The sequence below is a fragment of the Microtus pennsylvanicus genome, chromosome 16, assembly GCF_037038515.1.
Source record: "Microtus pennsylvanicus isolate mMicPen1 chromosome 16, mMicPen1.hap1, whole genome shotgun sequence".
Taxonomy (NCBI): domain Eukaryota; kingdom Metazoa; phylum Chordata; class Mammalia; order Rodentia; family Cricetidae; genus Microtus; species Microtus pennsylvanicus.
In genome coordinates, this window is record NC_134594.1 from 10,812,667 (window position 1) to 10,839,375 (window position 26,709).

General features: G+C 48.0%; 1 protein-coding gene and 1 pseudogene across 3 annotated transcripts in view; both read left to right on the forward strand.

Annotated features, from left to right (window-relative positions):
* Zmat3 (zinc finger matrin-type 3) overlaps positions 1-7,859 on the forward strand; it is a 30,695-nt gene extending 22,836 nt beyond the window's left edge. For all 3 annotated transcript variants that reach the window (XM_075950990.1, XM_075950988.1, XM_075950989.1), the window contains exon 6: positions 1,160-7,859. In XM_075950990.1, coding sequence (XP_075807105.1) covers positions 1,160-1,368 — 209 coding nt within the window. In that variant the 3' untranslated portion in view covers positions 1,369-7,859. The remainder of the gene's footprint in view (positions 1-1,159) is intronic.
* An 11,830-nt stretch (positions 7,860-19,689) lies between these two features.
* Positions 19,690-22,929, forward strand: LOC142836640 (phosphatidylethanolamine-binding protein 1-like; annotated as a pseudogene).
* The last annotated feature ends 3,780 nt before the right edge of the window (positions 22,930-26,709 follow it).

Below are 26,709 nucleotides of genomic sequence, written 5' to 3' on the forward strand. Positions count from 1 at the left end.
CACTTGGTGTGCTCACACCGTGCTTAGGTCTCGTCTACTGGGGGAAGGGTGATTTTTGACCAGGTAGTGAATGACGGTTACCTGTGACGTTCTCGTGATGTGCACGTTCCGTGGGGAGCCATGTGTCTACGGAAGTGCTCTGTGTGCATCCTAGTCCGGACAGCCGCAGCCTTCAATAGCAGTGCCTGTTGGCACGAACAGTAAAACAAAACCAAATTTCACTGGCTAACAAGAGATAGCTAGTGACATTACAGAGTGGTCTGAGTGCAGTCTCAATGCGTTACTAGTTAGGACCAAAGTCAACTAAAAGATAAAGATGGTGGGGCTGAATTTCAAAAACTAGGTGAGATGAAGGAGCCTCCCAGAGCTGTGTTAATGTCAAGGAAAATGTACTTTAGGGTGTGGGTGGCAGAGATTATGTTCTCTATGTAGAGTATTAAAAACACACACAAAAAAAACAACAACAAAAAATAAACAAAAAAAATAAATAAAAATACAGAGACAGCTGGAGTGAAGGGTCTTACTATGTTGCCCACACTGGCTTCAGATTTGCTACAATCTTTCTGCCTCAGACTCACAAGTGCTGAATTCCAGGCCCAAGCCACCGTGCTTGTTGGCTACAGTCTTTAAACACTCTACTTACTTTTAAGAGCCATAAGCGTTTAGAACCTGGGCTTGTCTCTGTAGACAGCACCCTGGCACTAGTTGGAGAATCGTTTGTGTTTATAGATTGAACTTATATATGCGCGTAGTTTAAAAAAGCAGTCCATTTTCCTCTCCTTTATTTAAAGTTAGAGTCTGAATTGGAATTTAGAATTATTTATTACAATGAGAACTGGTGGATTGTTTTTACCAAGTGGGCATTCTGAGTGTGTGTGTGTGTGTGTGTGTGTGTTACATGCGTGCAAAGGCATGTAAAGGTGTGTCCAGGCTAAGATCAATTTTGGGATATCTTTTTCTATTGTTCTGTAGCTATTTTTTGAGCTCACTGATCAACTGGGTTAGCTTGGTAGTGTGTCCCCACGGTCCTCCTGCCTCCGCCTTCCCAGCACTGGGGTTACAGGCACAGGCCACAGTGCCTGGCTTTTCTGTGGGTGTTGGAGAGCTGAACTCAGATCCTTCAGCCGTCTCCCAGCCCCTGATTATCTCACTTCCGCAGGTCCTTACTTCAATGCCCGCTCTCGGCAGAGGATCCCGCGAGACCTCGCCATGTGCGTGACTCCCAGTGGCCAGTTCTACTGTTCGATGTGTAATGTCGGCGCTGGTGAAGAAGTCGAGTTCCGGCAGCATCTGGAGAGCAAGCAGCACAAGAGCAAAGTGTCTGAACAGCGGTACCGGAGCGAGATGGAGAATCTGGGCTACGTGTAGCCATGGCCGCCCGCGCTCATGGAGAAACTGGTCCTGCCTGTTGTTTGCCTTCTGTCAGCCTGCCTTGCTTTGTGGTCCCCTTGATCCATACATTCCTCATTCCTCTGCTTAGGATGGGTATCTGCAGTGGTACCACGAGTACCACTCGGGGTGGGGTTTGAGCAGATGACGGGCTCTCCTGGAAAACACCGTACACACTGTCAAGCGACGTATAGTATGCGACCCACCTGCCCCGTCAGAAGTAACTTTTTATCTTGGCCAAGTTCTGTTTCACCAGGAGTAGCCTGACTGCTTAGAGCTATGACCATTTAAAAACGGCATCTACTTTTGTAATTTTAGTTTTATGCATATTAGGTGAAAAAAACTTGACTTCAGTTTGTCCTTCAGAGTATAGTAAAAAGATAAACAGATTTCCATTTCCTGATGTTCCTGGGGAGCCATCAACCCCAGTGTGGTGCCGGGCTAGTACATGTGCTGTTATGGTGTGTGCTTGGGTCTCTCGGCAACAGTTCGTCCGCTGTGGCGTGTCTCTCTGTAATTGACACGCAGGCTCTTTTGAATCCAGACACTTACAGAATGCGTAGGTTCTTTTGAAGCTGTGACTTTATCTCCAGTTGTGAATTGCACACATTTAATCCCCACCTCCCCCCCCTACTTAGGTCAGTGTGTTTGCTGAGATCATCTCATGCCCTGGTTGGACTGTCAGTCTGGGACTCAGATTTGACTATCTAATGAGTTGAAGATGGATTATTCTTTTAAAAAATATATTTTCAGATGATTCAAGGAAATGCATGGATGTGTTTGCGATTTCAATTTGGGAATTATATTTTCACTGATAATTGCGTCAACGCGTCATTGTCTGTGGCTTTTTGATGATTGTGTCCTGGCACCGTCCTGGCAGGTGACGGGCCCTCCTGGGAAATACCACTCTTTCTTCCGTGGAAAGTTTTTTTTTTTTAAGCTGATCAAGTTTCAGTGTCCTTTCCAGTAGAAAAAACACACAGTCGTTGTGTTTTCTTCTTTACCTCCTTGAGAAGACTGAAAACACAGATGGCTGCGGTGTCTAATGACTCTATTGGGATTATTATTTTTTAAATAAAAAGCCATAGTGTATGTCTAGATCGGCTGCCGGAGTATTATGTGAACCCGTGTTCACCGTGTTTCCTCTGTTTTCTATTTTTCTTCATGTGCTAAGAGCAGTGTGCCTGTCTTCGTAGGGAAGCGTGACTCCGCAGAAGGTTTATATAGTAAGCGGTATTTTGCACTATGACAGATGCACATTTTATTATCGTGTTACTACTGGAAACCGCTGTGGGACCTTGAGAATTCTTCAGGCACACGGGTGGAGAGGAAGGAAGCGCTCACTTCTCCCCCTTTCCACTTTTGCTTCAGAACGGTTGAGACTCACAATTAAAGGTCAGTTTTATGATTAGCTTCTAGAACAGTACCCGGTTACTTTCTCCTGTTGAAATGATGGTCTCCTGAAACGTAGAGCTATTTGGTTAAAGTATTTCCCCCGCTTCGAAACAGAAGAAAGAGCAGTGTTCCCTTGAGCTTTGATCTCCGTTTGCAGCTCCTCGTCCCAGAACCCCTCCCTCTGGGGCCATCTACAGAGCTGGTCAGTTTAGGAACATTTAGCACGTGTCTTGTTAGCCATTTGGTTCCTCATTTTGCTGCTAAGTATAATTCTTCAGTAGATTGAAGCATAGTGCCGGCCACTCGGTTCTGTGATTGTTTTAACAATCTCCTTTGCTCTCTCTGCAGGGGTATGTATCTGTGTATCTCTGTGTTGGTGTCTGAAGATACATGCTTCCTGCCCCCTAGTTTTATGTGATACCCCAGAGAGAATTTCACCTCATCTTTATCTCAGAATAACGTTGAAAGATTCTGGGTATAGATTTCCATTTTATAAAAGTGACATTCATCTGCTCTGAAATTTTCCTTTGGGAATGAAGTCAAAGGATGTGTCTTCCCCCACTCTTCTATATACCCCTCATCCTCCTGTACATTTTCCTGAATGTACCCCACTCCTGTGAATTCCCCCTCTTCTGTATGTGCCCCCACTCTCTATGCCCCCCTCCTGTATGTGCCCTCACTCTTTATGCCCCCTGCCTGTATGTTCCCCAACTCTCTATGCCCTCCTCTCCTGCACATCCCCCCACTCTCCTGTATGTACAAAAAAACAGTGGACTTAAGGGCTTGATGTATTATCAAGCCTCGTGAATTCAGGTTTCTAGTCTCCCAGTGCCCTTAATGGATGTTAGGGACGCCTAAGTATGGTTTCTTTTAGAGAGAAATGTTAGATTTATAGAGTTATTTCTATATTCCTTTGCACTTGTTCTATGACACGCCAGTGCCAGGTTGCCTACAAAAACTCAACTTGTTTCTAAACTCTGGAAGCTGATAAGTAACTGCCAAGGTCATTGTCAGAGGTCGTGTGGACGCGCGGAAGCCTTGGAAGTTCCCTGGGCTGAGGCTGTACTGTGCAGTAGGTGGGGCCGAGGGTAGCGGGGTATTGAGGCTGCATGGTAATGTCCCGCGAAATGAACTCGGTGTGGAAATTATCCCTTGTCTGACCAAGCTGTGGTGGCGTCTGAGTCAGTTAAGTGAGCTCTCTGTTGGTTTCATTTTGGGATGCCTTGTCCTGTTATATGAGACAACCCCCCTCTTCCCTAGGAATCGTCTGTCTCATGATATGCCACAGTCATGGACGGACAGACGTCCAAACAAAGGCAGCCTTAGTCCAGAACGAGGTAGATTTCAGGTCCATCCGTGTGCAGCTTTGCTGTCCTCTCTCATGACTGTGTCTTGTTAGGAGGGCCATCAGAACACCCAGATCCCAGGCCACTTCCCATCTGGATCCCTCTGCCTTTGGAGGGCATCAGCTTTGAAGTCCAGCTACAGCCCGTGCCCTTTGGTCTTTTAGACGTCACCCCGAGCAGAAGACTTGGCTGGTCTGGGTTAGTCTGTGTCCTACCACTTGCAAACCCGTGCCTGTTGTTTTATGCTTGTCTGCCTGCCTCACACAAGCTGAATTTTGCGTGTTTTTTTTTCCCCACACCGTTTGTCTTAAAGAGAACTTTCTCCTCAAGTCTTTACCTTTTAGTTCACTGTGAGCTTGGGAGGTCAGCGAGGAGTTTCGAAGCCCTGGCAATGAGTGACGGATCGTGCTCGGAGAGCGTGTGCACGTCCTGTGATTCGAGGAGAATCAACCCCCTCGCCCCACAAAGCTGCCCTGCAGAGCTTTGAGTAGCCCGCAGTCTGCAGTCTAAATAAGGCGAAGAGATGGTGCATCTTCTTCCTGTGACAGCAGGCTCTTCCATCCTGTGTTGCCTGGGACTCGGCCATAGCCGTCTACGGATGGTGATGGGAAATGAGTCTGGACAGAGAGGAAGCGGCTACACAGGGCTTTCTCTGTGGAGGGTTCTGGAACAGCAGGTTGGCTCTGTTAAGTGTCAGGATTTCTCTGAAAGTATTTACTAGCTGTGAGGTGTGTGCCCACGCGGTGGAGTGTCTTTCAAGGGGGGGGACATACTCTGTTGGTGTATGCAGAAGTTTAATGTAGATATTTGAACAGGTGTTTTAGGAACGTTCTACCTTGCCTTCCTACTTTAAGTCTCTCTTAGGGTTTTTTTTTTTTAATACGATGTGAAAATGCTTCGTTGCTTTTTGTTGTGGGTGAGTGAGTGGATGGCCACTAACCGGGGAACTAGCTTCTCATGAGACATTTTTACGAATGGCGTGTGATGGCATTCCTTTCCATTATCCGTAGAGATTCTTTATGGAACTCCCTTTCTCTGTCGCTACCAAAAAGTCCTGGCTCGTGGTCCTATGTGACCTTGTGTCCGTTAAGCCCCAAATATGAGTGCCTTTAGCAAGCGATAGCATTTCACAGAGGGTGGAAGTGACAGAATTAATGCAGCGAGCCACCGTCCATAAAATAGCTTGAAATAGTAAAGGTCCTTGTTAGTTCTGTTCTATGTCCCCCCCCCCCCCTTCTTAGTGCAATCTCAATTTGCTATTGGGTAAAACTGCACTCTATAGAAACCTGGTTACCGTGGTTGGCCGTAGTCTCTGGGTGGGCTATGTCCTGAATGCCGCAGCCGGCAGTAGTCGCTGGACGGGCTACGTCTGGTTGCTGCAGCTGGCAGTAGACGCCGGGGTGGGCCATGTCCTGGTCGCCCTGGCTGACAGTAGTCCTGGGCGGGCTATGTTTGATGATGCAGAGAATTCAGCGTGAGATGCTGAGGTTAGAAAAACTTCCTATGCTGATGGTGCCCTGGCTTGGTTCTTCTGTAGGGCAGAGAGAATTACGTATCTGCACATAAAGTGCACCGAGGGACAGCCTGGGACAGCAGCTCCGGGTCATCTGGTGTGGATGGAGGGGCCTTCCCAAGCAAGCTTGAGGTCTTTGAAAGCAACAGTTTTCTTACTTCGATTAACTGAAAATATCAAATTCCCTGAGTCTTTACAATCTTTCGAATGTATGACTAAACTAATTTTTGTGTGGAAATAACAGTGTTGGCCTCAACATTTTATTATGAGGAATTTTGGTTACTGTCAAGGCGGAAAGCGTTTGCAGCGTACCTAATGGTGGGTGTCCTCCCCTGCCAACATCTCCCCACTTGCATTTCCACGTTTCTCCCCAGGAGCCCATCACCGTGATCGTCTGTCTGTCTGTCCATCAGGACACAGACAGTGCCCCTGCTATGGGTGTCGTGCACTAGGATTTAACATTTAACCGCTAATACCTTAGCAAAGCCTCCCGTGTCGGTCATCACGTGAGCCGGTGACCAGTCCTGGTTCTCCCCTGTGACATCAGCCTTCCTTGTTTCTGTTCTTGAGTGTGCTTCGAGTTTCCAGCAAGTCTGCAGCAGGTCACCCGGCCCTCACAGGCTACATCCCCGACGGGACTAGCTGTGAGCCCTCCCTGGGCGCTGTGTCCACTCACCTATCCTGTGTGTAGCAGAATCAACGCTAAGACAACAGTCCCGTCCGTTGAGGGGTGGGCGAGCCTTAGGGCTGTCTGCAGCCAGTCACGCTGAGGAAAACTGCCTGTCTCTGTCCTGTGCCCACCTGCTCTGCAGAACCGAAGGGAGACTGATGGGCAGGTAACTCAGGGCCCAAACTTGATTGCTTCTGGATATTAACCTTAGGCTTCCAAAGTGAACTGAATGCTTCTTTTGGGCTCTTAGTAGGACTGTGTTTATTTTTGTGAATTAGAATCTTATTTTTTGACATTTCACAATTCTTTTGACATAAAGATATTCTTGGGCATTCGTTGTGGTTTTCTTTTGTAAAGGTTCATCTAGCCCAGGCTAGTCTTAATTCTATCTACTACGTAGCTGGGATGACCTTGAACTCCCAATCCTCCTGCCTCCACCCCTTGGTGCTGGGATTACAGGCATGTACCACCATGCCAGGCGATAATCGTAGTTTAATTGCTAAACTCTCACTGCGCTGTTGAACACCAACGAATGCAGGATCTGTCTGATTCTTCGGTCTTTCGATGGCGTTCATGGTCACTGTTACAGTAAGTGTTCCAGCAGCCCCTCCCTGTGGACATGGTGTTCGTTATCCCTCACCACTCACGCGGTCTCTACCTGATTTTTCCTTTCTTTTCTTTTTAAAGAAAGTGACTCCGCATGTCAGGATGAGTGATACTGCCTTAGGACAAAGGCAGCATCCATACTTGGGAACAAACCTCTTGGAAGTGGCTGGCCATTGTTCTGCCTTCTCTTGGTACCTGAATACCTGTCAAAGGCTCTGTGAGCCGGTGTGTCGTTTTGTAAGAGTCTCATGTCGACTCGGCTTACCTGTGGTCCCCCAGTCAACCGCAGTGACCTGGCGTGGGTTTGGTGTGTCGTCTTTGAAATGCCTTACTGGGTATGCTGTCCGCTGAGACCCACATGTCTTCTCTGGGATGCGTGCTCTCGATCCGGAAGCAACGCGGATCTCGCTTTCAGTATCAAGGGTGCATTTTAACGCAGTGGTTGTCTTAAGCTAGGAATGAAGTAGAAAGCCAAGAGAGTTTGGAACCCTTCACGTGATCAATCCCATGGCGAGCTGTAAATGTGCTTCTGCTGATTTGCTCTTAAGAACACAGCTGAGAAGAGCCAGTCCGAACCACAGAAGCGGGGCTGTGCCCTGGGATGCTCTCCACTTGTCACTCGGGGGTTGAAGATCTGAGCAGGCCGTCGGGCAGTAGGCCAGTCTCTGTTTGGAGAGCTCCTGTTGGGGGGGGGGCTACAGATATGTCACAGGCTTCAAACCAATCAACTGTGAATTGTGAAATTGAAATTGCCCTTTCAGTTTTATTTTCTTCTGCCTATTAAATATAGAAGTCTGAATGTTATTTAAGCTTCTACTGCTTACGTTGATGGCTCATCTTGGCTGTGTATTCTCACGTATGTACCGATTTCTGATAAAGGCTTGATGATATTGTAACAGGCTTTTTGTTCAGTTTAATAAAATGGTTTTTGAGTCTTGTCTCAGAAGTGATTATGAGTTGGAAATCACGGGTATTAAATGGTTAGCACACAGGCTAACAGGTCTGTGAGTTTTCCATTCATGGTGGCGCGTGGCCTACCACACACTTTCCCTAGGCTTCAAACACCCAATTCCCAGTTCTCAGATTTTCTGTGGAATTGACCTAGCTGTCTGCCCCACCCACACCCCAGCTAGCGTGGTACTGGAATGTTTTCTGTTTTGTTAATACCTTTTTTTTCTTTGTTTTTTTCGAGACAGGGTTTCTCTGTAGCTTTGGAGCCTGTCTTAGAACCAGCTCTTGTAGGTCAGGCTGACCTCGAACTCAGAGATCTTCCTGCCCTCGAACTCAGAGATCTGCCTGCCCCCTGCCTCCTGAGTCCTGGGATTAAGGACGTGCACCACCACCGCCTGGCTTGTTGATACCCTTTAATATCCAAGAAAACGAGCCCAGAAGAATGTTGACCACTGCTTCTTGAAAGAAACACACCAGAGCAGGCACTCATCCCTTTTTTTGGGGTGCTTCACCTAGAATGTGCGGTTATAGATATAATCTGTGGAATACAGTCAGCGCAGAGGCGCGGTCTTTAGAGTGGGTCATATGGAGTGGGCTTTCGGATTTAAGTGCCCATTTGAAAAGCAGATCATAAGTTTTAAAATGGCCATTAGGGTTTTTAAAACTGGGGTGCAGGGCATCAGAAAATCCTTGTGTTCACCTGAAGAGATGTCTCCGAATGAGGGGGTGTATGATATTGAACGTGTGAGATGGGATGGACTTGAGGCGTGCGCACTAATTAAATCGTTTCCAAGAGACCGTGAACATAAAAGGCACCTGGGGCGAGAGGCACCCGGAGCGCCGCAGCCACAGGACCGTTGCGGTTTCTCTTCCTTTAGGCTTTGAGACCGCTCCATTGGCTCACACTCCGAACCCATGCACAGGTCGGACCTTCACAGCTGCTTATGAGAGCAAGGGCAGCAGCGGTGAACGCTCCCGGGATGTTGCTGACCTGATAGGAGATTGTGAAGGCCACACAGTGTGTTTGAGTTGAAGCTCAACTCACGAAGATTTATTCCTGTTTGCGGGATACTCAGAAACTCTTGAGAACGTAGGAGGAGGAACATTGTACTACAATGCAATGAGAATATTAACAGGACCGTGACGAAATCTTCCCAATACAAATGTGACCAACACCCCCAACACACGTGGGTTGTGTACTTGGGACCCCCCCCCCCCAATGTATTTAAGGTGGCGCGCCCATGATACAGCCTCCGAATGTAGACCTGCTTTGAAGAGGGAAAAGTTCATTAACTTGAGCTTGGTGTTTGGGTCTTTACGTATGTAATTAGACCTTCAAATGTAATTAGGATGGCAGCCTTCCCCCAGACAAGAGCAAGATGGCTTTTATATTAGCCTATTTTTTTTTCTTATTTTTAATTTTTCTCATCCTGGCTTAGACAGCGGCTCTTTTGCTGTTATGGTTACAAGTTTCTGAATCTTGGCCCATAGGTCTCTAGCGTCACCTTGTGGACTTTTCCAGTATTGCAATTAGCTGTTGGGATGACCTTCAAATCAGGAATTAGGAATTTGATTGTCGACTCAGAGAGGGTGTGAGTTTTACTGGCAAGTGAAGCAAAACTCAGATTTGTTTTAAAATAAATCAAATCCAGGCATAGAGTTTTTAAGAGTTATCCATGAATATTTTCCTTGATCGAGCCGCTAAAGTGGCATTGCGGGAGAAATCCTGAATGTCTGTTTTGTTTAAAACAAATACAGTTCTTTCCGAGTGCCTACTTTCTTTAAAACAAAACAGCCTAGAGCCTCCAAAGAGACTGCTGGAAGTTAGGAAGAAAATGACGTAAGAGCAGAGCGGTGCCGACTGAGTCACGGGACAGTAGCAGCGTGAAAACTAGGCTCAAACACTAAGCGTTTCCCAAATGTAATGCATTTGGGGCAGGAACAGAATCGTTTCTGCTCAGTGAGCTGCAGCTCAGGAAACAGTTTCTGTTGAGTATCCGGGACATTTGGAAAAGGCTCAGGCAGATGCCTGTCCCTGCTCTGTCTCAAGTGCCCGAGTCAGGGTGTCAGGTGGGTGCACACAGCCCTCCTCGTCCCTTCCTTTGCGTGGGTGATGTGGAGGAGTATCTTCCGGTTGATTTTCTTTTGACAAGCCAGATCTTGAATTCCCTCTAAATTCTCTTTCCCCATCCATTGATCAGAGCAGTCATGGTCTCTCGATTCTCGAGTAGTTTCTGGAGATGGTCTGTTCAGTGCCGATGATGCTGCCCTTCCCCAGGGTTCACTTCCTTTTGGTGATGGCCGCTGTGTCTTGGCAAACAGCCAGAAATGTGGCGGGACCTGTTTTCCCCTCCCTCTCTCTCCTCCCCTTTCTCCCTCTCCCCCTCCCCCTCCTCTTTATCCCTCTCCCCCATCCCTCCCTCCTTCTCTCCCTCCCTCCCTCCTTCCCTCCCTCCTTCTCTCCCTCTTGCCCTCTCCTCTTTCTCGCTCCTTCCCTCCCTCCCTCCTCTCCCCCCCCCCCCCCGCCTCCCTTTCTCCCTCTCTCCCCCCGCCCCCTCTCAGTTTCTTTCTTTCGTGTATAATATTCTCTTACATGATAACCCAAACTTTAGGGAATTCCCCTCCTGGCGGGCACATAGAATTACTGTGATTTTTACAGTTAAGAACGTGAAAGTGTGACGTGCGACAGAACGGATTGCGCTGCTCACTTCTAGTGTACCGCTGGGTGGCGTCCAGTTCATTGCTTCACTTGTGCACGATCCGGAGCCCACTCCAGGGCACTTCTCATCGTCCCAGTCCCAAACCGTTCGCAAACGTGAGCTTCCATGGCCACCCCTCCAGGTTCTGGCTGCCACCGTCCTGTTGTCTATCCGCACGAATTTGGCCGATGGGAGGAGTCTTACGTGAGTGGGATCCTGTGGCTCCCTACCCCCGACTGCCTTATTTCACTAAACACAATGTCCACAAGGTTCTTCAGCACTGAGCTATGTGTCAAAACTGCCTTCATTTCGAAAGACTGAAGAACGTCCCGTTGCTTGTAGAGGCTGCATGAGGCTTGCCCATTCACCCAGCAATGGACAGTGAGGTTCCTTCTACCCTTTGGCTGTTAGAAATAACACCTCTAAGAATAGGAGTGTATGAGGGTGTGTATAAATTAAGAATTAAAACTTACGCAATACCTGCAAATCGGATAATCAAGTGAATCTGTGTGCACACACCACAGAGCTCTGCCCTCTCCTAAGACATCACTTTGTGTGTGTGTGTGTGTGTTTTAAAAAACATTGCAGATTTGGAAGCGGCTCACTGCATCCTTCCCCTCCCGGTTGACTTCGGTGTGTCTGTGTGTATTTGCACCACCTACAGATTGCTGAGGGGTGGGCTGCTGAGCATTGCTGTTCCCCTCATTTACTGTGCTTCCTTGTTTGAACACATCTTAGCCCCTGCTCTGCTGGCAGAAAGCAGAGGCCAGGCAGTATTCCATAGCCCATGCTATTGTAATGTATCTAGGATAAGTTTTTACTCCTTTCCAGTTTCCCCCTTTCGAGACAGGGTCTCATGTAGCCCAGGCTTTCCTCAAAGTCCCTATATAACTGTGGATGACCCTGAATTCACGATCCGCCTGCCTCCACTTTCTGGGTGCTGGGTTTACAAGGATGTGCCGCATGCCTGGTGTTAAGGGTCAGACTGGGGACTCAGCCTATTAGTCAAGGGCTCCACCAACTGGGCCACAGATGAGAATCTCTCTCGTTCATTTGGGTTCCAGCTGCTGTCAACGGCCAGGTCTGGGTTCGTGGTCCTGCCGCACCTGGAGTCTGTGGATGTCTGTGACCTGTGTCACCTTGGGACCACAGGAACCATGTGTGATACAATCAGAGGGCCATGCTGAGCTGGGCCTGCCCCTTGCTGGACCCCGCAGCAAGAGAGCTGGCCCCAACTCTCATGGGAGAGCTAGCCTTCCCTCCCCCTGAACTTGGGAGAGATCCCCTCCCCCATACACCACAGGCAAGGGAGAACTGACCCTGATGGCATGGGTGGAGGGGACTAGGAGGTGTGCAGAATTAGGGTGTATGATGTGAAATCCCCAAAGATTCAATAAATAAGTTACTTTAAATAATAGAGAAAAAAAATCTTGTTTTTTGAGACAGCCCTGACTGTTCTGGAACTCACTCTGTAGACCAAGCTGGCTGTGGACTCAGAGATCTGCCTGCCTTTTCCTCCCAAGTGCTGGGATTAAAGGTGTGCACCACCGCCGGAAGTCCCTTATTCTTTCTGTAAAAGACTCGGTTCATTTCTGTGCACCAGGCACATTTGTAGGTACCCTTGGTGGTCAGAAGAGGGCATCAGATCCCCTGGAGAACTATGGCTATCTGGCCGTGCTCTAAACGGCTGAGCCATCTCTCTAACCCCTCCTTCCTAGGTTCTTGTGTGAGGACTCTGGAAAGATACTCCACCACCCCGGAACTTATGCAGTGACTGCAGGCCTTCCTGTAGAAGCTGTCTTTATTGAAGAACTCCGGTGAATTCTCACACTTAGTCCCAGCTGCAACAAATGACCCGAAGACGTGAAGCAAAGCAGAAAAGTTTTTCTTAGGAAGTTCAACTTAACCACTCCGCTGTGTCCCCAGGTGTCTAGGGAACTAATGGACCCCAAGGTTTAGGGTGACTGACATGCCCATGGAGTGTGTGTCACTGGCTTTAATGTAATCTCCCCAAATCAGGGAGCAGAATCAAATGCGTAGTGCAGTTTCTAATTCAGTAAATTAACGGAGCACTTGAGCGCATATTTTGTCCTATTTGAAGTACAATTAGCTCTTAGTTTACAGTTTGGTTTACTCGCTGACACTTGCAAGGCACTAAGTAAGTGTCAAGTGAGCTGCGAAGAGCGGTGTTAAGGATGCAACAACAGGGTTTGTTGGAGAACTTCCCACGTAAGGGGACTCCGAAATCTTGAATGAAATCCATTTCAATGGAAGATTGTTAGAATGTGTACGTTCAGAGCTCACAGGGGAATGTGAGGTTCCCTACCATATCAACACTATCTGCACCGTTCCCTGGAGAAATTGAAGCCCACCCTCTGGTGCCAAGTGACTGGACTCAAGGAAGTCAGTCTGCTCATGACTTGCAGGCTTCTGCCCAATGGCGTGGTATTATTGTGGTCAGAAGTGAGCAACTCCTGGGCTTTCAGTGTAGGCTTGGGCTTAGTTAGCGTCCGCCCAGTTTCTCCATGTCTATGAGAGCACAGCACAGCATGTCCACAGTGACCGCATCCTTTCTTTCAAAGCACGTTTGTGTGCTGTGCAGGGTTTTCCCAGACTGAGGGATTCCCCACTGCTCAATAAACACACACACACGTTTCCACTTTCAGGTGTTCACAACGCTTCCCACAGACTCCCATCTCATCAGCCTGATTTGCCTTTCTGAGAAGTGACCGCATTGTCAGTATAGTGTGCGGGCCCTGTCCAGCTTCTCCTGTGTGCTTCCAGAATGTTTTTACATGCTACTGTCAAAGACTTCGGAGGCCTGAGCTTTTAGTATCTATCATGGTGCTCCTTATGTGACTATTTTCTTGCCACCCTTCACCCGCCTGTTACATTAGCAATGCATTTGCTTGCCCAGGACAGGACTTTGAAATAACAACACCACTTTGAGGAATAGGTCAATTTAGGAAGAGTTAATTCCTGCACAAAAGCACAGTTTGACAGACTCCCGCACTCGTGGGTACCGGAATCAGCCTAGGTGTCTATCAGTAGCTGATCGGATAAAGATTATGTGGTGTGTGTATTTGGTGGACTTTCGTTCAGCCATAAAGATTGACATTGTGCTGTTTGCAGGAAAATGGCTGGAACTGGAGAGCATCATGTTAAGAGGAACAAGTCAGAATTTGAAAGGAAATACCATATGTGTACTACATTTATCCATCTAGCCCCCAACCAGTCATCCATCCATCCATCCATCATCCACCCATCATCCATCATCCATCCATCCATCCATCCATCCATCCATCCATCCATCCATCCATCATCCATCATCCATCATCCATCCATCCATCCATCCATCCATCCATCCATCATCCATCCATCATCCATCCATCATCCATCCATCCATCCATCCATCCATCATCCATCCATCCATCATCCATCCATCCATCCATCATCCATCATCCATCCATCCATCCATCCATCCATCCATCCATCCATCCATCATCCATCCATCATCCATCCATCATCCATCCATCCATCCATCCATCCATCCATCCATCAATCATCCATCCATCCATCCATCATCCATCCATCATCCATCCATCCATCCATCCATCATCCATCCATCCATCCATCATCCATCCATCATCCATCATCCATCATCCATCCATCCATCCATCCATCCATCCATCCATCCATCCATCCATCATCCATCCATCATCCATCCATCATCCATCCATCCATCCATCCATCATCCATCCATCCATCATCCATCCATCCATCCATCATCCATCATCCATCCATCCATCCATCCATCATCCATCCATCATCCATCCATCATCCATCCATCCATCCATCCATCCATCCATCAATCATCCATCCATCCATCCATCATCCATCCATCATCCATCCATCCATCCATCCATCCATCATCCATCCATCATCTATCATCCATCCATCATCCATCCATCATCCATCCATCCATCCATCCATCCATCCATCCATCCATCCATCATCCATCCATCCATCATCCATCCATCATCCATCATCCATCATCCATCCATCCATCCATCCATCCATCCATCCATCATCCATCCATCCATCATCCATCCATCCATCATCCATCCATCATCCATCATCCATCCATCCATCCATCCATCATCCATCCATCATCCATCCATCATCCATCCATCCATCCATCCATCTTCCATCCATCATCCATCCATCCATCCATCCATCATCCATCCATCCATCCATCATCCATCCATCATCCATCCAAAATCCACCCATCCATCCATCCATCCATCCATCATCCATCCATCCATCCCTTCATCTAAAAATCATCTATATATCATCTATCCTCTCTATCTGTTTGTCTATCTATGCCTACTATTTCCCCACCTATCTCTATAAAACATAAAATGAAAAGGAAATTATTTGGGAAGAGGAAGAGGGACCAGGGACCAGCATGAGTGGAGGCGAGAGAGGGCATGGGGGCAAATATGATCCAGATACGTGACACACCTGCTTGAAACTCTAGGGAGGGGCTAGGGGTGTAACCGACTAAGTAAAGTGCTTTCCTGGCCTGCACAAAACCCCGAGTTTGATCCCTGGTACTGCAGATATCACGTGTGCCGGCATATACCCGTGTTCTCAACACTTGGTTGGCAGGAGGATGAGAAGACATTCAAGGCCTTCCTCGGCTGCACAGCAAATCTGAGGTCAGCCTAGAGTGTGTGAGACCCTGTTGTTAAAAAAAAAATAATAATAGAAAGTCTTCTTACTGGGAAGTCACAGGCCAGAGGCCTAAGACTGAGGTAGGTTGCCAGATGTGTTTTATTAGGCCCTACACTGTTTTAGGAAACTAGAATATCAAGGGCAAGGGACTTCACAAGAAATAAGGATTTCTGCCCTACTGGCCCACATCTCCAGGTAAGTGGATGAAAGAATTCAGGTCACGCACCTTGCTGGGGATGTAGGTTCTCTGCCATTTGGCAGAACCAGTGTGATGTGGGAGTGTCATATATTAATCTGTTGATTTCATTGGTTAAGCAATAAAGAAACTGCTAGGCCCATTTGATAGGCCCACCCTTAGGTGGGAGGAGTAAACAGAACAGAACGCTGGGAGGAAGAGGAAGTGAGGTCAGACTCGACAGCTCTCCGCTGGGGAGCAGACGCTTCAGAGAGACGCCATGCCCAGCTCCCAGGCAGACGCACGTGATGAAGCTCCGACCCAGGATGGACTTAGGCTAGAATCTTCCCAGTAAGACCGGTGCTATACAGATGATAAGAAATGGGCTAGTCCAGGTGCGAGAGTTAGCCTAGAAGAGGCTAGGTAGAAATGAGCCAAGCGGTGTTTAAATGAATACAGTGTCTGTGTAATTATTTTGGGGCATAAGCTAGCCGGGCAGGTGGCTGGAGTGTTGGGGACGCAGCCCCGCCGCCGCTCCATATTACTACACCAGTGTGGTCTCATTTGATGTCACTTTCTTAACTGAGCTGGAGCCACAGTTTGGCAAACTTTCTGCACCAAAGGGGCAAGCCTGGAAGCTGAACTGTGGGTGGGGACTCCATTTGTCCGTCTCAGGGTAGACATTCCCAAAGATCCCTGCAGCTCCTGGCTGGCTTCACAAACTCCCTCTAAAATAAGCCACCCGCACCCCGTCCCGGCTGCCTCTGTGTTTGGTGGGAACCACGTGTTTTCTATCGTGTGTGTGTGTGTGTGTGTGTCTGTGCCTGTATATGTGCACGGCATCCCTTGGGTACCGAGGTCCTTTGCATGTGTGCATCTCCATCCTTCTGTGTATTTTGTGTGCTTGTTTTACCTGCACTCCCGTGGCTTATATCTCCCTCAGCAGGGGAATAAGAAAGTGTCCATCTCCACTGTAGGTGGATTTTCCCGTCCCACCATCCAGCTCCCAAGTAATCATAGAGAGACTTTATTAATTATGAAAGCTCTGCCAATAGCTTAGGCTTATTTCTAGCTCATCAGTTGTTATCAGTGTAGGGCGCTGGTGAAGAGCCTGTGAGGAACTTAAGCTTGAGTAAAATTTTTTGCAAAAACAACTTAAAAGCATTAATCAGTATGTTCAGTTTTATTTTATTTTTATGTGTTCTTTTTGTGTATTTGAACTAATCTGGCTCTTAGAAATTTATCTGCCTTACTTTTTTTTTTATTTTGTTTTTTCAAGACAGGGTTTCTCTGTAGGTTTGGGACCTGTCCTGGCACTAGCTCTTATAGACTAGGCTGGCCTCAAACTCACAGAGATCAGCTTGCCTCTGCCTCCTGAGTGTTGGGATTAAAGGCATTACTACTGGGTCCAGGAAGTGAAATAAACCTTTTCTGCCCCCAATTGCCTCTGATCAAAGTGTTCTCATGACAACAGAAAGGTAGGTATGAACTCACAGCATTGGGAGCTAAGCCTACCTGAGCCATCGGGGACATGGCTTTTCAAACATGGTGTTGGGAATATTATTTTAACGTGTGCTGCATTAGTTTAGCTCCGTGAAGCTGTGTTACTTTGCCTGTCTAAAACACCTGATGGTCTAATAAAGAGCTGGATGGCCAATAGTGAGGCAGGAGCAAGGATAGGAGGCGCTGGCAGGCTGAGAGAATAAATAGGCAGAGAAACAAGGAAGAAGAAGAAGGAGAGAACAAGGAGCAGAGGAGGCTGGGGGTCAGCCACCCAGCCTCCCAGGCAGCCATGGAGTAAGAGTGAGACAAGATACACAGAAGCACAGAAAGGAAAAAGCCCAAAAGGTAGTCGGGATAATTTAAGAAAAACTGGCAAGAAACAAGCTAAGCTAAGACTAGATAATTTTAAGAAAGAGTAAGACTCCATGTATGGTTTGTTTGAGAGCTAGGTAGGGAGCCCCTCAAAAAGCCAAAAGAGAAAAACATTGCACTACACATGGGTCTTTGCAGTCCAACCTAGATACTCTGGCTAAATCAAAACGCAGGTGAGGGGTGTGGCCAGGAACCCTCATGACCATGTGAGCTTTCTAGAAGATTAGGCACAGTGCAGTTGGATAACAAAGCATAAATTCTTGGGTTTTGTAATTAACTGCAAGTACTTAGTTTGGAAACCAGGCATGAAGAGAGTTGACGCTTACCTTGATCTTTCATATCTTATTAAAGTCACACCACTATTTCAGAAATTCTGCTGTGTAGTAGGATGAGCGGCGGGCTGTGTTCTGGCGCCCGGCTAGCTTATGCCCGAAATAATCACACAGAAGTTGTATCAATTAAATTACTGCCTAGCCCATTATCTCTGGCCTCTTATTGGCTAACTCTCACATCTTGATTCAATCCATTTCTAATAATCTGTATGTCACCACGTGACTGTGGCTCACCCGCAAGATTCTAACCTATGTCTGTCTCAGGCTGGAGATTCATGGCATCTGCCACACTGCCCTTCTTCCCAGCATACAGTTCTGTCTTCTCCGCCTACCTATGTTCCTGCCCTATCAAAAGGCCAAGGCAGTTTCTTTATTCAACCAATGAAAGCAACACAAATACAAAAGGACCTCCTACACCACCGCTGCTGGTGAATGATCACAGTTGCAGACTTTAGACAAATATGAAAGGAAAAAAATATTTCTTTTAGCTCAGGAGTAGAGTGTAGTTCTGCCTTTAGGTTCTTTTAACTGTTGAAGAGCCAAGACCTGACTAGATGGGAGTAAGGTTTACGTCTTCAACACATTGCTGGACCTGCACGCTGTAGGAGTGCTGTCTTTGGGGTGGTTCACGGATCTACAAAGCTTACATCGTCTCTTGCTGGTCTCTGATGACTCCTGTGTTGCTGTTCTACCTTGAGGCATTTTGTCTGGTAAGAGTGAGAACCGTTCAATAGAGGGAGTCTCCCAGGTTCTTCAGAGTTGATTTTGACATGCTTCTGGGTCCCACAGGGTAGGAGACTTACATTTCTGCTTGTGGAATGACTGGCTTCTCGGGCAGAGGAGCAGCACTGATCACGACACCCATCTTTGTGATTTTGCAATGGTGCACACCTTTTACGCTCCCACTTTCCTTTTGAAAATGTCTGCGTTCATTTCTGTCTGTTACTGTGGGTTTCCAAGGCAGCTGTGAATTCGTACGTTTCAGAATTGCTCTTGAATGCTTCGCTGACTACAGTGAACGGGGTGACCCTTTCTCACCCATTCTGTTCTCAAGGTTGAGCTGTACGAGCTACTTTCCACTGTGAAAAAATACCCGGCAGAACAATTTGAATGAGGAGAGATTTTTTTTTTTTGTGGTTTGTGGTTTCAGTGGGGTTAACCTCAGTCACTGGGTCTTACACAGGATTTTACTGTGATGGGAACATGAGGAGGTTCTCAAGTCATGGTGGACAAGAAGCAAAAAAATGAGATACAGGGAGGGGCCAAGGCAAGAAAAAGACCTCAAGGACTTGTTCCTAGGGACTTATTCCTACACCTAGGCCCCTCCTACCTTTCCCTGTCTTCCCATAAAGCCATTGTACTGTGAATCTGTCAAGAGATCAATCACTGATCAGGGCAGAGTCCTGTCATTCTGTCTCTGGAAACACCATCACTGACATTTGTAGAGATGTGTTTGATGAATCTTAGTGTTTATTAATTGGATCAGCTCAACAATAAGAATTAACCATCTCAAGTTCAGGCTAGAATGGTATATATGCTGCTCTACTGAGTTGTTTTGTCTGCAATGGCGTGACCATTGGTTTTATGTCCTGACCAGCGGACACGAACAGAGATCCTGAGCCCTGGAGGGAAGAGGAATGAAAGGGACTAGAGACACAAGAAACGACAGCAAGTCTGCAGTCTGATCAAGCTGCCAACTTTATCTTTTTCTCCGGAGCATGATATAGCAAAAGGCGGGGGGGGGGGGAGGGGGGGGAAGGATGCATGAATGTCATTGATCTACCTGGAATGTCAGGAATGGGGACTTCCATAGCTGATGGGAAGAATAAGGAAGTGCTGAGAGTCTGTAAATATTTACTAACAAGAGGAATGAGAATTACTTCTGGTGCCCGGGATCTGCAGGTCTGCAGGGGATCTTAACTCACAGGGAGATAAGGGATGTCCTAGGCCGGAACTTGCCCTACAGAAGCTTCTGAATAGCTTCCTTAATTGGAGACTAAGATGGCTATAAGGAAATACAGGTCGTTGCTTCCAGCAGGTTTTCATGAAGCAGAGATTACTGTAGTGACATATAGGGAAAGTTGGCCCTGTTGCCATGGCAACAAAATAAGCAAGCTAATATATAGTGCTTTCTAGGTTAGTAGGAGAAGGGGAAGGGTCAGGACCTTTCCCTGGGTTTCCACCCATTGTTGCTCCTTCCTTCCAGCTGCAATTCTCTCGGTGAGTGGGCAGAGTGTACAGGAGGTGGAAGGTTACTGGAGGAATCCATCAATGTAGCTTTTATGAGCTCATCACCCACACAGGGATGGGCATTTTCACGGATACATCAGCTTTTTTAACCACATGCTTCTGGAAATGGCCTCTTACCCATGCATCTGTAAGCCTTACAAACTCCCTGGTTCACTAAGCTGCACTTGGATAGACTTGTTTCCTTGGTCAGTTCTTGGTTCTCTATCAGGAACAGTTCATACTTCCCTGGGAGAAGTAATGTAACGTGTCCAGTTACACATGTAGGTGTGTGTAGTGTTGGACCCTAGCATCCAATCACCAAGGAGGAGAAGGAGTCGCCCCAAGAGACCATCTCTCGTATCACAGCTGATGTAAAAGCATGAGGATTTTATTAATTCTGTCATGACAGGGTCTTTCAGCATAAGGGATGCTAAAAAGACCCCGAATAGCTGGTACAGGCTACTTTTAAATGGAAAAACCACAGAAGGAAGGGGTGTCTGTTCTTTAACTATTATGATTGGCTTATTCAAAAGGGCTATTACCAATAATTGGCTGGAGAGTGGTTGTCAGATCACATGAGGTAAGGGGAAACATCTGAGGGTCACTTTGCCCCTTTCCCAGGGACTAAGTCAAAACATCAGTAACTGAGTCAACACCTAAGGGTTATCTTGCCCCTGTTCAGGGAGATGGAAAGTTCCCAACATCTCAGAAGGTGCACGTATAGCTGTTATGTCCTTAATTCCCAGGGAGGAGGGGAAGTTCTGAGAGGGTTCAGAAATGGCTTCAGAATTGTCTTAAAGTTTTACAGTGTGTGTCAGAGAGCAGTGTACCCTAGGAAGTGGAGCTAAGGGGGGGCTGTTGAGCCTTCCACATCAGTGTTACTAATAGTTGCTAGAAGGGAATATTGTAGGTGAGGAGAGAAACCCATCTTAGTCATGCCTACAACTAGAAAAGCGCGCATGCTCACCAATGGGAGCCGCCTTTCCTGGCAGGCGACAGACTATGGAAAAGGAGCAAAGCCTGCCCATTCTTGTTCCATTGAGACTTTCTTCCTTAAAGGAAAGCACTAACAGTGGGCACCTTTTAGCTTTTAGAGAGGGCACTGTGCACATGCCTCCTCTGAATGAAAGTATTCCCCCCACCCGGAGGGCAGGAAGCTCCAAAGACTTAGAGATCTCTGAGACTTACAAGGTCCGTGAGACCCTTCCCCAGGGTCATGCAAACAGTGAAGGACTCTTGAGAAGAAAAGACTGCCCAGGGAACTGCTCGTGCAGCAGGGAGGGCCAGGGTGAAGCTTTTGTCAGCTGTCACCCACGCTTATGCTACTGCCTTTGAGTCATCCGTGTTCTTGCAAGCAGCCTCTCCACGCACTTGTGAGCCCACCACCATGCTCCGGTAGCCATCCATACCCTCATACTCTTACAGTCTCCTGGTGCTCTCCCTGAAGTGGGCAAACGTTGTAGTTTAGGGGTCCCTAGGAAAAGCCACACATCAGGTAACAGCAATGAAGTGAAATTTAAGTGAAAGGTTTGGCACCGATACCTGAGTAAGAAGTGTCTTTGGTATTAACTTCGGATGGCCTTGTTTGGTTTTCTGAGCCAGTGTCTCTTTATTATAGCCCAGGCTGGTCTTAAACGGTGATCCCCCAGCTTCTGCCTCCCAAGTGCTAGGATTATCAGGCATGTCTCCGCAAACAAGGCCTCTTCTCTCATTCTAAGATGAAATACTCTCTCTGTCCCTCTTCCCCAGAGTCTTGCTTTGTAGCTCAGGCTAGCCTTGCACCCAGTGAGAGCTAAGGTCATTTTGGTATCTACCGGGTATACCGATGTTTCTTCCTCATTGTATCCCAGGTTGCTCGAAGCCCCCTCCTGACTATCCTAGTGACTTTCCAGGTGAATGCCCATACAGAACCTTTGAAGAAGCTGTCTTCTGGGCTCCCAAAACAGGTGAAGAAGGCTGAGGAGCAGGTGTCGGGGCTTGCAGCTTGGTCACGCTGGGGTTCAAGGCAGCTCAAGGTCTGGCTACACTCAGCCCGTGTCTGGCGACATTCAGCCCGAGTCTGGCAACACTCAGCCCATGTGTGCTTCTGCACCTCTTTCTCCTTCATACCTGCCCATGGGGGTGTGTAGTGTGGAACCGCTGTGTTCCTTCTGTCTCACCATTGTTAGTGTCACGAGTATGTACCACGGGGTTGGCTTTTTAAAAATGGAGTCTGGTGATTGAACTCGGCTTCTCATGCTTGCCAAGGATACTCAGACTTAAAATGTCCTTTCAAAAAAAAAAATCTGTAGCATTGGTTTTGTAAAACAGTGTGAGAGGAGGCCTTGGTGCCCCCACCTTTCCGCAGCGGGTGGGAGACGGGTGCTTGGGACTCAGTGTATGTGTCCCCGCCCTCATCGCCATGCCAGTGGGCCGGGCCTCTGAGCCTGCAGGAGGTGGATGAGCTGGTCAAAGCGCTGTTGCCCACCCAGGTTAAGAAAAGGCCCAGCAACATTTCATGGGATGGCCTTGACCCAGGGAACTCTACACCCTGGTCCACACAGATCCCGATGCTTCCAGCAGGAAGGACCCCAAATTCAGGGTGTGGCATCATTTTCTGGTGGTCAATATGAAGGGCACTGACGTCAGCTGTGGCAGGGTCCTCTCAGATTACGTGGGCTCTGGGCTTCCCAGTGGCACAGACCTCGACCTCTATGACTGGCTGTTGTGTGTGCAGGACAAACCACTGAACTGTGACAAATCCATCCACAGCCAAAGGTCACCACAGCAGGGTCAAGGTGGCGGCCTTCCACAAGAAGTATCACCTGGGAGCCCCGGTGGCGCGCACGTGTCACCAGGCAGAGTGGGACGACTACCTGCCCAAACTGTATGAGCAACTATCTGGGAAGTGGGGGAGCCGTGGAGGTCAGTGGTCCTGGGGACCCACCCCCACAGTATTGTCAAGCTGTGCAAAGCACACTGTTTCTCCTCCTTCCGTCCTACCCCCTCTCAGGGAGTCCTGAGCTGAGCTAGGTTAGAGGTGTAGGCTGATTTCCCGCCGCCCATCTTTATAATTCTAATAATCACATCCCGGTTTATGTGTTTGTTGGAATTTAGGCTCCATCTGGGGGTGTTTGGTGTTCTGGTGGAGTCCTTGTATTGTTAATTTAAGATTCGCAACTCTGGAAAGTAAGACACTCAGTCAAGTCCAGGTCCACGTGAGGGCGAGGACTTGTGTTGTACGTATGTGGTTGGATAAGAATTCAGTCCCAAACCAGGCTCGGCGGCATCTTCGGCGATGTGATGTTAGAATCCTGACTGAGACAACCCAAGGCTTCCATCCCAGCTAAGCCCTGACAGTCCAGCTCCGGCAGGCAGCTGTAAAGGTGTCAATGTCTTGTGACAGGGTTACTGTCCTGAGATGAGGCCATGGAAAGAGAGGCTAAGTCTTGCTTCTCAGAAGTGTGTGATAGTATTCAGGCATCTGTACTGGCCTGCCCTTGGGGTCCTGAGAGGATACGATCTCAGCTGCAACCACTAAGGGCACCTCCTGTGCACCGCTGTTTCCTTTTAAAAGGTGGGCTTGCTTACCTCCTCTCTCTCTGTGTCTCTCTCCGTCTCTCTGTCTCTTTGTCTCTCTCTTCCATACTCTTGCCCTCAGGGTCCCGTCTGTGCCCCCCCCCCGCCCCCTCTCCTCTTCCAATAAACCTCCCACCTCCCACGTGAATCCTGTTGTATGGTGTGACTTCTCTCCATCGTGCTTTTTAAATTGGAGATCTGGATCACATGGAGAGTTTTGGGGGCGGGAGCAAAGGGAGAGAGACAGGGAGCACAGAGTAGCCTGTAGGAAAAGAGAGAGAGAGAGAGAGAGAGAGAGAGAGAGAGAGAGAGAGAGAGAGAGAGAGAGAGAGAACACTCAAAGACCTGCCTGTTTCTTCAGAGGAACAACCGGAAAGAGAGCGGGAATGGGCAGAGCATCTCTCTCTCTCTCTCTCTCTCTCTCTCTCTCTCTCCCTCTCCCTCTCCCTCTCCCTCTCTCTCTCTCTCTCTCTCTCTTAAATATTTACTTATTATGTATACAATATTTTGTCTGTATGTCTGCAGGCCAGAAGAGGGCACCAGACCCCATTACAGATGGTTGTGAGCCACCATGTGGTTGCTGGGAATTGAACTCAGGACCTTTTGAAGAGCAGGCAATTTAACCTCTGAGCCAATCTCTCCAACCCCAGAGCATGTCTCTTAAAGAGGCCTTTTGCCGGCACTATGCCTGAATCCTAACACTTGGCTGCCTCAGAACTCCCTCTGTAGATCAGGCTGGCCTCGAACTCACAGAGATGTGCCTGTCTCTGCCTCTGGAGTGCTGGATTAAAGGCATGCGCCACCACTGCCTGGCTCTTAAAACATTCTTAATGCTGGCTTTCCATCATTCTGTTTGTCTTCCTCTGTCCTCTTTTTATTTCCCAGCGGGTGAGAAGGGTGAAGACAGTGGCAACAGACAGTTATTAAAGTCCCGCTGATGGGGTCATTTTTTCCGTCCAATTGACTGTGGCACACGGGAGATGTCCGAGAAAGAATGGGCAAACTAAGAAGTGAATAACAGTAGCTCGTATCCAAGCAGCCGGTGCTCTGACTAGACAGAAGCTGTGGCCCCAGGGTCCAGACCATCAACAGGTGCAGCTAGCAGGGGAGAGCAGACAACGTGCCTCGGTCGTGTTATCTGTAAAGGGCAGAAATACTGTTCTATGTGTTGCATACGTGTGTGTGTGTGTGTGTGTGTGTGTGTGTGTGTGTGTGTGTGCACAAGGAGGCCACAGAAAGGCACTGGCTGTCTTCTTTGACTCTCTGCTTTATTGCCTTAAGACGGAGCTCACTCCCTGAACACAAACTCCTCTTTTAATCTAGGCTGGCTGAGCAGAGAGTGCTCCGCCTGTTGCCATGCGCTGCGTGGGTGACGGGGATACGAACACAGGTCCTTAGGCTTACCATGTAATGCTCTTGCCCATTGAGCCATCTCGTCTCTTCAGCGGTCCTTCTATCTTTTAGACTTGCTGCAAAACTTCAATGCTTTCTAAGTAGCCGACAAGCAGAGCCCCTGCTAGATGCAACGCATCATGTGCTGAGCTGTTCTGGAGGCTCTCGTTTTTACCCTGATAGCCGCTTGATGTGCATTTCTATGCCTAGCAGATGAGGAGTCTTCAGCTCGTGGGGCTGGGAGGTAGAAAGGTTAGCACTTAGTTCTGATCCAAGGCTGGGTTTTCTTCCTTCCTTCCTTCCTTCCTTCCTTCCTTCCTTCCTTCCTTCCTTCCTCCCTCCCTCCCTCCCTCCCTCCCTCCCTCCCTCCCTCCCTCCCTCCCTCCCTCCCTCTCTCTCTCTCTCTCTCTCTCTCTCTCTCTCTCTCTCTTTCTAATAGAGGATTATTTATTTAGAGGTAGACTCACAGATCACAATCTTCTGCTGGAATGGGGACTAGCAACCAAATCCTGCAGCCAGAAAACAGGCTGAACACATGCTTTACATTGGCATATATAGTATGAGACCACACCCAAGAGGGCGGGTAACTTAAAGGCTACTGGCGGTAGAATTCCGACACCACCACCCCAAGGGTGGGTTTTCAATGTTAAAGATACTTGTTTTGGAGATGGCTAAATTTTTATTTTATTTTATTTAAAGAAATGCAGTTAGCTTAGATTTCTGCCATGGTTCTAGGTCTTTAGATGTTAGGTCAAATTGCTTTATACAGAGGAAGAAGATGAAAGGAGGTCGGGGGAGGTGACAGCCAAGGGAAAACTTGTGCCAGGAGTGAGGACCCTCATGAAAACATCTCAGGGGACTCTGGGGAAGAGAGAAAGAAGTGCTTTAGAGTAACTGAGGAATGGAGCCGACCAGCCCCGTTTAAAATGAATAATACTTGCTTTGTTCTCCAGTGTCAGCGCCAGGCTTCTGCCGAGGATTCTCTTTGCTCTAAAGCGGCCTCATTTTTCCTTTTATTTTGCACTTCCTTCCTTCCTGCCCAGATACAACTGGCAGCAGTCCAATGGGCGCTCTGGGAAAAACTGCTTGCTCCTGCACCCCTTCCTGGACTGGCCCTGTCTTGTTTGTTTCTTGATTGGTCCGTCAGCTGCACACCAGCATTCTGCCAAGGCACAGAGGAAGTTGGGGTGGTCCTCCTGACCATTTGGCACAGTGCTTGGGGAAGTGTGCACACATTAGCAGTTTGGAATCAGATTCAAAGCTTCTGGGTGCTGGGTGTGAAAGCAAAACAAACAGAAAGGAAGGGCAAGGAATGTGCGCTGTTTACACATTTGGTGAGGTCCCCCACTAGCCCAGGGAAGTCAGGACCAAGGTCAATTTTGTTTTCTTTTTAGCCAGGAAAAGAGTGTGCTGTTGCAGAGAGGAATGGGCACTTCTAAATCTGGCAATGAGGAGCTTCTCTGCTTAAGGGGATATTGCAGTTGCTGGAGGATGCTCTTGGGTGTTAAGCTCCTGTTGTGTTCACAGTAGCATGTGAAACTATTCCCAGGGCCAGTGTGCACTGAATGCCCTGCACCGACTGCCTAAGACCAGAAGAGGGCAGCTCACTATGCCTAATGAAAGACTTTATTAGAATTCTAGAAAACTGGCCTTTGAATGAAAATGGTAATATTTGCTTTTCTAAATGAATGACTACGTGATTCCGTCAATGGTTTCAAAGCCGGGGTGGGGGTGGGAGGAGCTAGCCATTAAGTCCAAGGCGAAAGGGAGTTTTCCAGCTAATCTGGTCTGGTCTGCTCACATTGCTTTATGACCCTGCAGGGTTATCCGGGCAGGGAGTGT